Source organism: Physeter macrocephalus, chromosome 21, assembly GCF_002837175.3.
Source record: "Physeter macrocephalus isolate SW-GA chromosome 21, ASM283717v5, whole genome shotgun sequence".
Classification (NCBI taxonomy): domain Eukaryota; kingdom Metazoa; phylum Chordata; class Mammalia; order Artiodactyla; family Physeteridae; genus Physeter; species Physeter macrocephalus.
The window spans coordinates 92,286,537-92,302,228 of NC_041234.1; the positions used below are offsets into that span (position 1 = coordinate 92,286,537).

General features: G+C 43.5%; 1 protein-coding gene across 1 annotated transcript in view; it reads left to right on the plus strand.

Annotated features, from left to right (window-relative positions):
- IL13RA1 (interleukin 13 receptor subunit alpha 1) overlaps window positions 1-15,692 on the plus strand; it is a 67,255-nt gene that overhangs the window by 24,804 nt on the left and 26,759 nt on the right. Inside the window, exons 5-6 of the mRNA XM_024128174.3 lie at window positions 9,136-9,323; window positions 12,106-12,257. Of these exons, the coding sequence (XP_023983942.1) occupies window positions 9,136-9,323; window positions 12,106-12,257 (340 nt within the window). The remainder of the gene's footprint in view (window positions 1-9,135; window positions 9,324-12,105; window positions 12,258-15,692) is intronic.

The following is a 15,692-nucleotide window of genomic DNA, read 5'->3' on the forward strand; positions in this document are numbered from 1 at the left end:
CCTCTTAGAACTGCTTTTGCTGTATCCCATAGGTTTTGGATCGTCATGTTTTCATTGTCATTTGTTTCTAGGTATTTTTTGATTTCCTCTTTGATTTCTTCAGTGATCTCTTGGTTATTTAGTAGTGTATTGTTTAGCAGTCATGTGTTTGTGTTTTTCACCAATTTTTTTCCTGTAATTGATATCTAGTCTCATAGCATTGTGGTCAGAAAAGATACTTGGTACGATTTCAGTTGTCTTAAATTTACCAAGGCTTGATTTGTCACCCAAGATATGATCTGTCCTGGAGAATGTTCCATGAGCACTTGAGAAGAAAGTGTATTCTGTTGTTTTGGGATGGAATGTCCTATAAATGTCAATTAAGTCCATCTTGTTTAATGTATCATTTAAAGCTTGTGTTTCCTTATTTATTTTCATTTTGGATGATCTGTCCGTTGGTGAAAGTGGGGTGTTAAAGTCCCCTACTACGATTGTGTTACTGTTGATTTCCCTTTTTATGTCTGTTAGCATTTGCCTTATGTATTGAGGTGCTCCTATGTTGGGTGCATAAATATTTACAATTGTTGTATGTTGTTCTTGGATTGATCTCTTGATCATCATGTAATGTCTTTCTTTGTCTCTTGTAGTTGTATTTGTTTTAAAGTCTATTTTCTCTGATATGAGAATTGCTACTCCAGCTTTCTTTTGATTTCCATTTGCATGGAATATCTTTTTCCTTCCCTTCACTTTCAGTCTGTATGTGTCCCTAGGTCTGAAGTGCGTCTCCTGTAGACAGCATATGTATGGGTCTTGTTTTTGTATCCATTCAGGCAGTCTGTGTCTTTTGGTTGGAGCATTTAATCCATTTAAATTTAAGGTAGTTATCTGTATGTGTGTTCCTATTACCATTTCCTTAATTGTTTTGGGTTTGTTATTGTCGGTCTTTTCCTTCTCTTGTGTTTCCTGCCTAGAGAAGTTCCTTCAGCATTTGTTGTAGAGCTGGTTTGTTGGTGCTGAATTCTCTTAGCTTTTGCTTGTCTGTAAAGGTTTTAATTTCTCCGTCGAATCTGAATGAGATCCTTGCTGGGTAGAGTAATCTTGGTTGTAGGTTTTTCCCTTTCATCACTTTAAGTATGTCCTGCCACTCCCTTCTGGCTTGCAGAGTTTCTCCTGAAAGATCAGCTGTTAACCTTATGGGGATTCCCTTGTATGTTATTTGTTGTTTTTCCCTTGCTGCTTTTAATATTTTTTCTTTGTATTTAATTTTTGATAGTTTGATTAATATGTGTCTTGGCATGTTTCTCCTTGGATTTATCCTGTATGGGACTCTCTGTGCTTCCTGGACTTGACTGAGTATTTCGTTTCCCATATTAGGGAAGTTTTCAACTATAATCTCTTCACATATTGTCTCAGTCCTTTTTTTCTCTCTTGTTCTTCTGGGACCCCTATAATTCGAATGTTGGTGTGTTTAATGTTGTCCCAGAAGTCACTGAGACTGTCCTCTATTCTTTTCATTCTTGTTTCTTTTTTCGGCTCTGTGGTAGTTATTTCCACTATTTTATATTCCAGGTTACTTATCTATTCTTCTGCCTCAGTTATTCTGCTATTGATTCCTTCTAGAGAATTTTTAATTTCATTTATTGTGTTGTTCATCATTGTTTGTTTGCTGTTTAGTTCTTCTTGGTCCTTGTTAAATGTTTCCTGTATTTTCTCCATTCTATTTCCAAGATTTTGGATCATATTTACTATCATTACTCTGAATTGTTTTTCAGGTAGACTGCCTATTTCCTCTTCATTTGTTTGGTCTCGTGGATTTTTACCTTGCTCCTTCATCTGTTGTGTATTTCTCTGTCTTCTCATTTTGCTTAACTTTCTGTGTTTGGGGTCTCCTTTTCACAGGCTGCAGGTTCGTAGTTTCCGTTGTTTTTGGTGTCAGCCCCCAGTGGGTGAGGTTGGTTCAGTGGGTTGTGTAGGCTTCCTGGTGGAGGATACTGGTGCCTAGGTTCTGGTGGATGAGGCTGGATCTTGTCTTTCTGGTGAGCAGGACTGCGTCCTGTGGTGTGTTTTGGGGTGTCTGTGACCTTATTATGATTTTAGGCAGCCTCTGTGCTAATGGGTGTGGTTTTGTTCCTGTCTTGCTAGTTGTTTGGCACAGGGTGTCCAGCACTGTAGTTTGCTGGTCGTTGGGTGGAGCTGGGTCTTAGCGTTGAGATGGAGATCTCTGGGAGAGCCTTCACCATTTGATATAACGTGGGGCCGGGAGGTCTCTGGTGGACCAATGTCCTGAACTTGGCTCTCCCACCTCAGAGGCACAGGCCTGATACCCGGCCGGAGCATCAAGACCCCGTCAGCCACACGGCTCAGAAGAAAAGGGAGAAAAAGAAAGAAAGAAAGAAAAATAAAATAAAATAAAGTTATTGAAATAAAAAATTTTAAATATATTATTAAAAATATAAAAGTAATAGAAAGAAGAAAGAAAGAGAGAAGAGAGCAACCAAACCAAGAAACAAATCCACCAATGATAACAAGCATGAAAAACTATAGAAAAGAAAAAAAAATGGACAGAACCCTAGCACAAATGGTAAAAGCAAAGCTATAGAGACAAAATCACACAAAGAAGCATATACACACACACCCACAAAAGGAGAAAAAGGAAAAAAATATATACATATAAAAAGGAAGAGAGCAACCAAATCAATAAACAAATCTACCAATGATAATAAGCTCTAAATACTAAAGTAAGATAAACATAAAACCTGAAACAAATTAGATGCAGATAGCAAACCCCAAGTCTCCAGTTGCTCCAAGAGTCCACCACCTCAATTTTGGGATGATTCATTGTCTATTCAGGTATTCCACAGATGCAGGGTGCATCAAGTTGATTGTGGAGCTTTAATCCGCTGCTCCTGAGGCTGCTGGGAGAGACCTCCCTCTCTCTTCTTTGTTCACACAGCTCCCGGGGTTCAGCTTTGGATTTGGCCCCGCCTCTGCGTGTAGGTCACCTGCGGGCATCTGTTCTTCGCTCAGACAGGACGGGGTTAATGTAGCAGCTGATTCGGGAGGCTCTGGCTCGCTCAGGCCGGGGGGGAGGGAGGGGCATGGATGCGGGGCGAGCCTGCGGCGGCAGAGGCCGGCATGACGCTGCCCCAGCCTGAGGCGCGCCACGCGTTCTCCCGGGGAAGTTGTCCCTGGATCACGGGACCCTGGCAGTGGCGGGCTGCACAGGCTCCCGGGAGGGGAGGTGTGGAGAGTGACCTGTGCTCGCACACAGGCTTCTTGGTGGCGGCAGCAGCAGCCTTAGCGTCTCATTCCCGTCTCTGGGGTCCGCGCTGATAGCCGCGGCTCGCGCTGTCTCTGGAGCTCATTTAAGCAGCGCTTTGAATCCCCTCTCCTCGCGCACCCCAAAACAATGGTCTCTTGCCTCTTAGGCAGTTCCAGACTTTTTCCCAGACTCCCTCCTGGCTAGCTGTGGCGCACTAGCCCCCTTCAGGCTGTGTTCACCTAGCCAACCCCAGTCCTCTCCCTGGGATCTGACCTCCGAAGCCCGAGCCTTAGCTCCCAGCCCCCACTCGCCCCCGCATGTAAGCAGACAAGCCTCTCGGGCTGGTGAGTGCTGGTCGGCACCGATCCTCTGTGTGGGAATCTCTCCGCTTTGCCCTCTGCACCCCTGTCGCTGCGCTCTCCTCCGTGGCTCCAAAGCTCCCCCCCGCCGTCCGCCACCCGCAGTCTCCGCCCGCGAAGGGGCTTCTAGTGTGTGGAAACCTTTCCTCCTTCACAGCTCCCTCCCAGAGGTGCAGGTCTCGTCCCTATTCCTTTATGTCTGTTTTTTCTGTTTTCTTTTGCCCTACCCAGGTACGTGGGGAGTTTCTTGCCTTTTGGGAAGTCTGAGGTCTTCTGCCAGCGTTCAGTAGGTGTTCCGTAGGAGTTGTTCCACACGTAGATGTACTTCTGATGTATTTGTGGGGAGGAAGGTGATCTCCACGGCTTACTCCTCTGCCTTCTTGAAGCTTTCTCTCCAGTATCCCCTCTTGATGAATAAATTACAAAAAACTGGCCCAACCAAGCAGAAAGGCATTCTTCTTCCTCTGGGCTGAAGCGTTCTGGGCTGATGCAGCGTCTTGCCAAAGCTGACAGCAGATGGTGCTCGGACTGGCTTTCAGCCCTTAGTTCATGCCTTGGTGCAGGGGATAATCTACAACCATGGGAGGTGGCGCAAGAAGCCATCCTCAGAGAGTGGGGGTTCGTTGGCACCCGGGGTGGGGGGGGGCAGGCAACAGTAATACCACTTCTTGTCATACATGTTCCCAGAGTTGATCATCAGCGTGGATGGACTCTCTCTGTAACGTAGACCTGTGCTGGCCAATACAAGGGCCACTAGTCACACATGACTGTTTATGTTCTAATTTAAATTAATTAAAATTAAATCGAATTAAAACTTCAGTTGCTCAGTCTTAGTAGCCAATTTCACATATGACCAGTGGCTGCTGTATCAGACAGCACAGATCTCAAATGTTTCCATAATCCCAGAAAACATTGTTTGACAGTACTGGTATAAATTCTGTATCTTTTGCCCTTACTACCCCGCAGCTTATTTGTTTCTGGAGCCACACTGCCTGGGTTCAAATCCTGGCTCTCTTTCTTACTAGCAGTGTGATTTGGGGGCAAGTCACTTCTCTCTGAGCCTCAGTTTTGTAATCTGTAAAATGGGGGTAGTAATAATAGTGCTACTTCTTAAGGATGTTGTGAGGGCTGTTGTATGAAGAGTGTTGGGAGTTGTGCCTAACTGCTAACATTTATAGAGTAAGCACGCAATACATGGTGGCTATATTGTTTTTATTATTCATCCCCACTCCCTTGCAGATGTAGCCAGTACACATAGCTGGCCTCTTGCCCAACCTCGCATAATTAGCGCCTAGCCCATACCTCTTCCTCCCTGCTCTCCCCTAGAGAGATCCTTTCCAATCAAAACCACAAAAGAAAGAAATGTGGCTCATTCATAATCAAGCACTCAGAATTGGTTTAGGTACCAGTTTAAATCTTGTCAAACAAACTGCCAGGGACTGTTTCCCTAATCACCAGTCAGAAAATGCAGTCCTTTTGCAGCCCCGGGGCAATGACTTGAAGTCCTGCAGGGATAGTCTGGCATTGAAGGGAGCCTGACCTTAATAGCTACAGACTAGCCATGCCAATGAATTTTCGGGAATTTCTTACCATATTAATCATCTTCAGAGTGGGGAAATAGTCTTTAATTTGTCCATTTCCTCCTTATGTCTACAGTATGATTCTGTGGATTCCAGTGTTTGATTTTTAACAGGAAGCACTTGAATGCCTCCTATCTTAGGTTATCATCTAGTCTTTGACAAAATTTCGAAAGTTGTCTGTTCAAAACCGATATTTTTCCTTTCGCTATTTTTTCCCTAAAGAACAACAAAAAATTTTTTTAATTTCATATCTGGGGTCCATGAGCATATATGAAATACTCAGGGTACAAAAATGAAAAAGGAATCTCAAAGGTTACCCATTAGAGGAATTCCTTTCATTATTGAAAAAAATTTTGCTTTCTACATAGTTTTCTTTAGTTATGTAAAAATAATGTCATAAGTTTCTTCAGTTTTTTATTCTTGGCTGTGGGTGGAAAACATTTCAGGCCTGTCTGATCTAAAAACTAGTCATGGCTGTAACTAAGCTTTTAAAAAACTGTTTCATTCATGAACCACAGGGGCCTACAACCACAAGAAAAATCTTACGTACTATCTCTTAAGGGACAAGGTCACTTTCTATATTGAAGCATTTCTTTGCACAGCTTTTGAAGAACTAAATACATTAGATCTGAATTTTTGTTTTCTTTTTCAAAAACGACATTATTTAGAACAGTTGTAGGTTTACAGCAAAAGTGAGAGGAAGGTACAGAGATTTTCCATATACCCACTGCCCCCACAATTAATAGCCTCCCCCATTATCAACATTCCCCACCAGTAGTACATTTGTTACAATTGATGAAGCTACATTGATGCATCATAATCACCCAAAGTCCATAGTTTACATTAGGGCTCACTCTTGGTGTTCTACATTCATGGGTTTGGACAAATGTATGACATATATCCATCATTATAGTATCATACAGAGTATTTTCATTGCCCTAAAAATCTTCTGTGTTCCACCAATTCATCTCTCCCCTACCCCAACCCCTGGCAACCACTGATTTTTTTATTCTCCATGGTTTCACTTTTTCCAGGATGTTGTATAGTTGGAATCATACAGTATGTAGCATTTTCAGATTGGCTTCTTTCACTTAGTAATAATCATTTAAGCTTCCTCTATGTCTTTTCAGAGCTTGATAGCTCATTTCTTTTTAAGGCGAAATAATATTTTGTTGTCTGGATGTACCACGGTTTATTTATCCATTTGCCTACTGAAGGACATCTTGGTTGCTTGCAAGCTTTGGCAGTGATGAATAAAGCTGCTTTAAACATTTGTATGGGGCTTCCCTGGTGGCGCAGTGGTTGAGAGCCCGCCTGCCGATGCAAGGGACACGGGTTCGTGCCCCGGTCCGGGAGGATCCCACGTGCCGCGGAGCGGCTGGGCCCGTGAGCCGTGGCCGCTGAGCCTGCGCGTCCGGAGCCTGTGCTCCGCAGCGGGAGAGGCCACAACGGTGAGAGGCCCACGTACCGCAAAAAAACCAAAACCAAAAACATTTGTATGCAGGTTTTCGTGTGCACATAAGTTTTCAACTCCTTTAGGTAAATACCAAAGAGCACGATTGCTGATCATATGGTAAGAATATGTCTAGTTTTGTAAGAAACTGCCAAACTGTCTTCCAAAGTGGCTGTACCATGTTGTATTCCCACCAGCAGTGAATGAGAGTTCCTGTTGCTCTACGTCCTTGTCAGCATTTGGTGGTGTTGATGTTCTGGATTATGGGCATTCTAATTGGTGTGTAGTGGTATCTTGTTGCTTTAATTTGCATTTCTCTGATGACCTATGATGTGGAACATCTTTTCATATGCTTATTTGCCATCCATATATCTTCTCTGGTGGAGTGTCTGTGAAGATCTTTGGCCCATTTTTTAGTTGGGTTGTTTGTTTTATTGTTGAGTTTTAAGAGTTCTTTGTATATTTTGGATAACAGTCCTTTATCAGATGTGTCTTTTGCAAATATCTTCTCCCAGTGTGTGGCTTGTTTTCTTATTCTCTTGGTATTATCGTTTGCAGAAGTTTTACGTTTTAATGGAATTCAGCTTATCAGTTATTTCTTTTAAAGATCATGCCTTTGATGTTATATCTAAAAAGTCATCACCATACCCAAGGTTGTCTAGCTTTTCTCCTGTGTTTTCTCCTAGGAGGTTTATAGTTTTGCATTTTACATTTAGGTCTGTGATCCATTGTGAGTTTAGTTTTGTGAATAGTGTAAGGTCTGGGACTAGATTCATTTTTTTTTTGCATGTGGACGTCCAGTTGTTCCAGCACCATTTGTTGAAGAGACTATCTTTGCTCCATTGTCTTGCCTTTGCTCCTTTGTCAAAGATCCATTGACTGTATTTATGGGAAAGATCTGAGTTTTATAAGACTGGATTTTGCACCACAATCCCCTAGAGAATTGCTGTCAAAATGCTTATTCCTAGGCCCTGGACAAAACCTTCTAAGTAGGGTTCTCTGGGAGAGGGTTTGAGGAATCTGAATTTTAAAAATGAGCACAGATGATTCTGAAGTAAACAGGTGAAGGGTTTGGGACTCTTTACCCTTAGTTCATTGTCTTTTCTTTTTTTTTTTTTTTTTTTTTTGCGATACGCGGGCCTCTCACTGTTTGTGGCCTCTCCCGTTGCGGAGCACAGGCTCCGGACGCGCAGGCTCAGCGGCCATGGCTCACGGGCCCAGCCGCTCCGCGGCATGTGGGATCTTCCCGGACCGGGGCACGAACCCGCGTCCCCTGCATCGGCAGGCGAACTCCCAACCACTGCGCCACCAGGGAAGCCCCTTAGTTCATTTTCTAAATTGTCTTCCTTTTCTGCGGAACCTTTGCACAACTCCCCTTGTGACTGATGATGTAAGGCTTGACTCGGTGTCTTCTGCCAGTTACTATAAAACAGAGTCCTTTGATAGTCTAGACAAAAAAACCGTAATGAGCACATTGTCTGCCTGTGCTGTGCTAGATGAAAATTGGGGAAAGGTATATGTAGAGGTGTTTTGAAATGGGAAAGAAGATACCAGCATTTAGAGCCACACAGTGGAGTAAGACACTTAGAAAGCTATTGTGTTCTGGAACATTGATCTGGCACTGGTTGGAGGACACTAATAAAGTCAGAGAGGTCAGTCTGGAGAAGCCATGAAGCCTCAGGTGATTAGGACATGAAACAGGGTGAGGGGACTATCATAGGAGAGAATCCCAGAAGCTTTGCAAAGGAAGAAGTAACCGAATTTGGTGATAGAATATAGGGAAAGTGAGGAGAGGTGATTTCAAAGGCTCTAATCGAGGAGCCCAGAGAAACTGAGTTCTGACTGATGGAAACTGGGCAGGTTAGAAGAAAAGGCAGTTAGGCAGGGAAGAGGGGGCATCTGTTTTGGCTGCTGAATTTGAGGTGAGTGGAACACTCAGGTGGAGCAGTTAGAAATCTGGGACTAGCTCCAAGGCGAGAGGTCAGGGTTAGGAATCCTCAGTGCAGAAATTCTAGTCAAGGGGTGGAAGTGATACATCGGTGAATGGATGAGGCAGTAAGAAATAGGCCGATGTGAATCCTCTGAGAACAGGAGAAAGGAGAGGAGCGAGCCAAGAAAACAAGGAAGGAGCAGGCAGAGGGTCCAGAGGAGAACCATGGAATTGAGCAGATGAGGCATTTCCAGGAAGCATAAAATTTCTCATCCTGGCCTCATACCATCTCCCATACAGAAGAGGAAGAAGAGTCAGGACTCTTCTAGTTTCTATAACTATTGAAAGTACCAATATTCATGAAAAAGGATCATTCACTTCTTCCTAGAGTATGAAATGGAGCCCCATTATAAAATAGGGCTTTAAAAAATGGTACCCTGCCAGTTGGCAAATGTGGCTTTTCATGGACATCTTCAGTCATTTATAAACAACCAAACAAATAAACTTCTCCCTTTGTTTCTTGAATATCTGGTTAAAAATAATGCAGAAGATTGTCTTATTTTATCTTGTAGGCACAGCAGCCTAGGAAAAATTCTTCAGTGTGAAGACATCTATAGAGAAGGTCAACACATTGGTTGTTCCTTCGCTCTGACTAAGGTGAAGGATTCCAGTTTTGAACAACACAGTGTCCAAGTAATGGTCAAGGACAATGCAGGAAAAATCAGACCATCCTTCAATATAGTGCCTTTAACTTCTCATGGTACGTTTTAAAAGTCCTCTAAGACAGTGTGGGTAAAAGTGTTATTTTTTTTGAACATCAATAGAAATAATAAAAAATGATGATTTTTGGTTTGAAGATCTTCCCAGAAAAAAAGGGACTATATTTATGTATATATTTCTTTGCTCCTTTTTTAAAGAAGCAAGCTTGGAAATTCTCATATTTATTGAGCACACATGCCACGTGCTTTATCCTTGTTTACTTATGAGTACACTGAGCCTTAGAGCGAGTAGTCAGTTGCAGAACTGAGATTAGAACCTGGGCTCTCTGACTCAAGATCTGTTCTCTTTTACTTACACTCCAGAGGATGATGCTGCAGAATAAATGTGACTTAATGTAGTTCCTGGATAATCTGCCTCTTAGTTAAAAAAACGCTTAGACTGGAGGTGGAGTGATCAGGGGTGATATTCAAACTGGCTAACATTCCGGGTGACCCAGGCACTGATCAATCAGAACAACCAGTGCAGCCGAGTTTCAGCCCACTAGAAAGAGTCCTCAACTTAAGAGACCTGCTTAAGGTCCTAGCTTCTTCACTTTGGACAAGGCATATACACTCTAAGTGCTTCCTCATCTGTAAAAGCGGGTACACAGTTCCTCTTGACCTCAAAGGATTGTTGTAAGGTCCAAATGATGTGAGCTGTATAAAAGCGTTTTGTAAATCTCTATAGCAGAGTAGTATAAGCATCATGTTTATTTATTTGTTGTGATATCCCAACAGAGAACTCAGATTCTGGCTAAGTGGTACACAGAAAATTTATAGGCAAATAATCATGAATTGACAGAGGTTTCCAAGTCTGAGTAGAACACTGTTTACTGCCGCTTCAGACAGCCATGGAAATGAATTCTAGTAGTGCACGCAGGGCAGCTTAGTTTGTAGGCCGGGGCAGGGGGTTGGGGTGCGGGGGGTGTGCGGAAACTTGCCAAGTAGGATCATCTGAAGCAAAGCCCTTCTCTGCGCCCCCCGCCGCCCCCCCGGCTTGGCAGATTGTCCTCGTTGGACCTTTTTTTTTTTTTTTTTTTTTTTTTTTGTGGTATGTGGCCTCCCTCCGTTGTGGCCTCTCCCGTTGCGGAGCACAGGCTCCGGACGCGCAGGCTCAGCGGCCATGGCTCACGGGCCCAGCCGCTCCGCGGCACGTGGGATCCTCCCAGACCGGGGCGCGAACCCGGCTCCCCTGCATCGGCAGGCGGACGTGCAACCACTACGCCACCAGGGAAGCCCCACTCGTTGGACCTTTTAAAGCTCATTTTGCTGCTCTTCTTCCTAGAGATTAGTGGTGATATAAAGGGAGATCCTGGGCTTCCCTGGTGGTACGGTGGTTAAGAATCCGCCTGCCAATGCAGGGGACACGGGTTCGAGCCCTGGTCCGGGAAGATCCCACATGCCGCGGGGCAACTAAGCCCATGCGCCACAACTACCGAGACTGCGCACTAGAGCCCGCGAGTCACAACTACTGAGCCCGTGTGCCACAACTACTGAAGCCCGCGCGCCACAACTACTGAAGCCCGCGCACCTAGAGCCAGAGCTCCGCAACAAGAGAAGCCACCGCAATGAGAAGCCCGCGCCCCGCAACGAAGAATAGCCCCCACTCGCCACAACTAGAGAAAGCCCGCGCGCAGCAATGAAGACCCAACGCAGCCAAAAATAAATAAAGAAAGAAATTTAAAAAATAAAATAAAGGGAGATCCTTCTCAGCTAGAAGATGACATTGTCAAGTTGTTTTCTGTTAATTATCCATTCTCTTTTGTTGCTCGGTCTTAAGCATAGTTGACTTCTGAAAAACTAAATTGACTAGGCTAATTTTTTTTTTTTACTTTCTTTTAAATTGTGGTTATAATTATATAACATTAAATATACCATCTTAACCATTTTCAAGTGTACAGTTCAGTAGTGTTAAGTATATTCACATTGTTGTGCAACAGATCTCTAGAACTTTCTCATCTTGTAATACTGAAACTCCATGCCCATGAAACACTAATTCCCCCTCCCCGCTGTCCCCCTCCTCCCTCCCTCAGCCCCTGGTAATCACCTTCCTACTTTCTGTTTTCTATGACTGACTACTTTAGGTACCTCATATGACTGGAATCATACAGTATTGGTCCTTTTGTGATGGACTTATTTCATTTAGCATAATGTCCTCAAGTTTCATCCATGTTGTAGCATGTGACAAAATTATGCTGTTTTTTTATTTTTAATATTTATTTATTTATTGGCTGCATTGGGTCTTAGTTGCGGCACGCGGGCTCATTTGTTGTGACACTCAGGCTCCAGAGCGCGAGGGCTCTGTAGTCGCAGCGCGCAGGCTTAGTTGTCCCACGGAAAACTATGCTAATGTTTTAATTGTGGTCTTTGATTGGCATAAGTGAGTGTCGCCTGGGGAAACCGCTTGTACCTGATGCTTCTCGGTACCCATCATGTAGAGGCATATCTGGACCTAAGCACTTCTTCTCTTTACCCTCCTTGTTGCAGCTAGATGTCCTGATGATACCCCAGCCATGTCCTAACCAGATGCAGGTCAGAGTTCGTGTCATCTGGCAGACACCCCAAAGATGTTCCTTAGATACATTTACTAGGCAGTTTAAAATAAGCTCCCTATATTAATCGTGGCTCATCAGAAATTCTAGAACTGTGTGTCTGATCATGTAAGGCCATTAAAAGCATCAGCCCTATTTTGATTTACTCTGTGACCTTCATTGTCTCTACCCATATGTGTATCTCATCAAAATAAACTCTGGAAGCTAATTTGTATTCTTCTATTTCTATCAGTGAAACCTGATCCTCCACATATTAAAAATCTCTCCTTCCAAAATGGTGACTTATACGTGCAATGGAAGAATCCACAGAATTTTTATAGCAGATGCTTATCTTATGAAGTAGAAGTCAATAACAGCCAAGCTGAGACACATGATATTTTCTACGTAAGTTTTTTTTTTGATAGTTGTTGTTATTTGGATATTTTTCTTTCACTTGAATTTCTTACAGTGTAATAAATTGAAATATCAATGAAATGTAGCTCTTAGATTTGTCATCTGATGATGATGGTGATGATGATGATGAAACTTCTCTGAAATAGAGTATGGTGAAAGGTTTGACAGTTTATGGTAGCATTGGCTGCAAGATTCCAGCCATTCATGAATCCATTTGTTCAAAAACTTTTTATTACGTGCCTACCATGTGCCAGGCACTATTTTATGTGCACATGACACCTGACGAAAAGAATTTTTTTCCCACGAAGCTTACCTCCTAGAAAACAAGTGTGTAAATGAGCAAGCTAATTTTAGAGAATGACTGTTATGCAGAAAATTAAATGGGGGTGATGGGAAGTCCTGAGGGACTATTAGGTAGGGTAGTCATCCGAAGTGATGACACTTGAGATGAGACCAGAACGATGCTCAGGAGCTAGCCGCTTGACGATCTGGGGGCGGAGGGGACAGCATGTACAAAGACTCTGAGGCAGGAATGCACTTGGCATGTGTGAGAAAAAGGAGACTGGTGTGACCAAAATATAGTAGGGAGAGATGTCTGAGCATGAGGCTGGGGTCAGATTATGTAGATACTTGGAGGCCCCAGTACAGCCATTCAGTTTTCCTGGAGTTTGTGGCAACTAGAGTAGTCAGTACTGAGTAGTCAGTATTTTTTGGATTATGTACATTTACGGTATTTGTAATCTAATACAAAACATGCTAATTAGAGGCCACTGTGGGGCACTGGGCATGACAGGATGTGGCATAACCTCAGGGCCTCAGTCGCATTGTTACGCTTTACAGCAGAGGACATGAACTCGGGCCTCAAACAGTTTTGTTTGGACCACAAACAAAGTGGGGTTTCGTTTGTATATTAAATTTGAATTTTTTTTAACCCAGATTTAAAACTGTGGTACCTGACAGTGTAGTTGCCATAAGGTGGCGCCTTAGGACCACGTGGACTGCCCCACTCATTTGTGTGCCACCTGCCTGGGCCCTGTGTGCATTTGAGTTTTAGAGGTTAGAAACCAAGTGTATTATATTGGTTTCTAAAGGAGTCCTGAATCTCACATGTGGGCAGATTCCTTGGTCTACTTGCTTTAGCTCATCATGGGAGTTTCAAAAACTAAATTATTTTATTTACTAAAATAAGCCGGTATTAACAGGCTGTAACTCCAAGAGGGAGTGACCAGGTCCACAGCTGAGCAGACCTCTTCTGGACATTTGCAAATGAAGGTGTTTGCTGAAATAGAATAATCATTATTTGTACCAGAAACCGGAGTCCCCAAATAATGCCACAAAGGAAAAGGCAAAGGGCTTCCAAGTGGGGAGGGGGTGAGGCTTGAATTTACAACCAAGCGAGCTATCAGAAAGCCGAATATGCTTGACTATTCCAGCCTTTACTGTTCTCTTCTGTCTGAAATCCTGAGACACGTGCTGCTTGCATTACTCACTTGGCACTGAATTATGTCCTGCTAGTTACCCATGATCTCTACCAAAAAATATAAGCTCCTGTAGGGAGGAGTTAGGTGGTGTTTACTTCGTACCGTTCCTGCTACTAATACCAGCTAACATATATTAAGCAATTACTATGTATTAGCTATTTTAATAAGCACTTTATTTGAATTGTCTCATTTGGTCCTCACAATAACCCCAAGGATCTAGGTCCTGGTTTTTTTTTTAAAATAAATTTATTTATTTACTTATTTATTTTTGACTGCGTTGGGTCTTCGTTGCTGTGCACAGGCTTTCCCTAGTTGCGGCGAGCAGGGGCTACTCTTTGTTGCGGTGCATGGGCTTCTCATTGTGGTGGCTTCTCTTGTTGCAGAGCACAGGCTCTAGGCGCGCGGGCTTCAGTAGTTGTGGCATGCGGGCTCAGTAGTTGTGGCTTGCGGGTTCTAGAGCGCAGGCTCAGTAGTTGTGGCACACGGGCTTAGTTGCTCCGCGGCATGTGGGATCTTCCCGGACCAGGGCTCGAACCCGTGTCCCCTGCATTGACAGGCGGAGTCTTAACCACTGCACCACCAGGGAAGTCCCAAGGTCCTGTTGTTTTGTCCCCATTTTACAGATGAGAAAACTCAGTCTCAGAGGTTACTCGTAAGGTCACATTTCTAATAAGTGATAGAGTCAAGATTTCTGTAAAAGTCTGACCCCCGGGACCACCTCAATACTTCCTGTTAATAGTAACAGCCATCACTTATTGTTTATGATGTGTTACAAATATACTCTTCTATGTACTTCTTATACAGTAGCTCATAACAATCGATGAAATAGGTTCTCTTTTAACCTACATTTTATTGAGCAGCTAAGGCTCAGAGAGGTTAAGTAACTTGCTACAGGCCACATAGCTTATAAGTATGACTTCAGAGGTTGGTCTCCATGTATTAAGCTTTGACCAAGAACACTTGGTATAAGACCATGTGCAGATTCACCACTTGATAAATTCTTGTTGAATTGAGTTACCTTTTTTTTTTTTGTAAACTTCTGAACTGAAGAGAGCACACTATACTGTGGAATTTATCCATCAAAACCAGAACTATAGTTGATAAGGAGTTAACTCTGTTTATACACTTGAGTTTAATGTTCTCTCTCTTAGCAGATGTTCACCAGCTGTTTCTTCCCCTAGAATGTCATCGGCTTTTCGTGTGCTTGCTGCTTTTGAGCTCTGCTGGTTAGACCCTTTTTGTTTCTTTTTGCAAGACTTTTTTGAGGAATTCTTTTGCCTGGTGTTCTAGTTAAGAGGGGGAAGTAGGCTGGAACATGAACTGGTGCCATCACATGGTGCTGGGTCAGAGGTAGCTCATGACAGAATCATAAAGTAAGAAGTGACTTGTCTTTGACCACCTCCATCCCCGCCAGCTATCTACTTGGTGATCTGTGTCCTTGTTTTCCTTTTCTCACGGAAATATCTGAGCAGTTGGTAAACTACACAAGGAGATTTACATTTGAACAAGAGCCCAGAACTATCAATTTACACAATGATTTGCTGACTTTGGAATATATATATCTGGGAGATGGTCCAGGGGAGGGGGGACATCAGCCTGCAACCTGTTCCCTCAAGTGGTAGTTGGCACTTGTGATTCCCCAGCAGGCCTCTGATTCCGAACGGCCAGCACTGGTGTACAGTAGCCCCCGAGTGGCCTTTTCTCTGCCCCTATATGAAATATTGATAGGACGGCTCTTCATCATTCAGTTGGCCTTTCACTCTTCACAAATGCTGGTAGGAACCATTTAGTGAATGACATTTTTTTTTTTTTTTTTTTTTTTTTTCGGTACGCGGGCCTCTCACTGTCGTGGCCTCTCCCGTTGCGGAGCACAGGCTCCGGACGCGCAGGCTCAGCGGCCATGGCTCACGGGCCCAGCCGCTCCGCGGCATGTGGGATCTTCCCG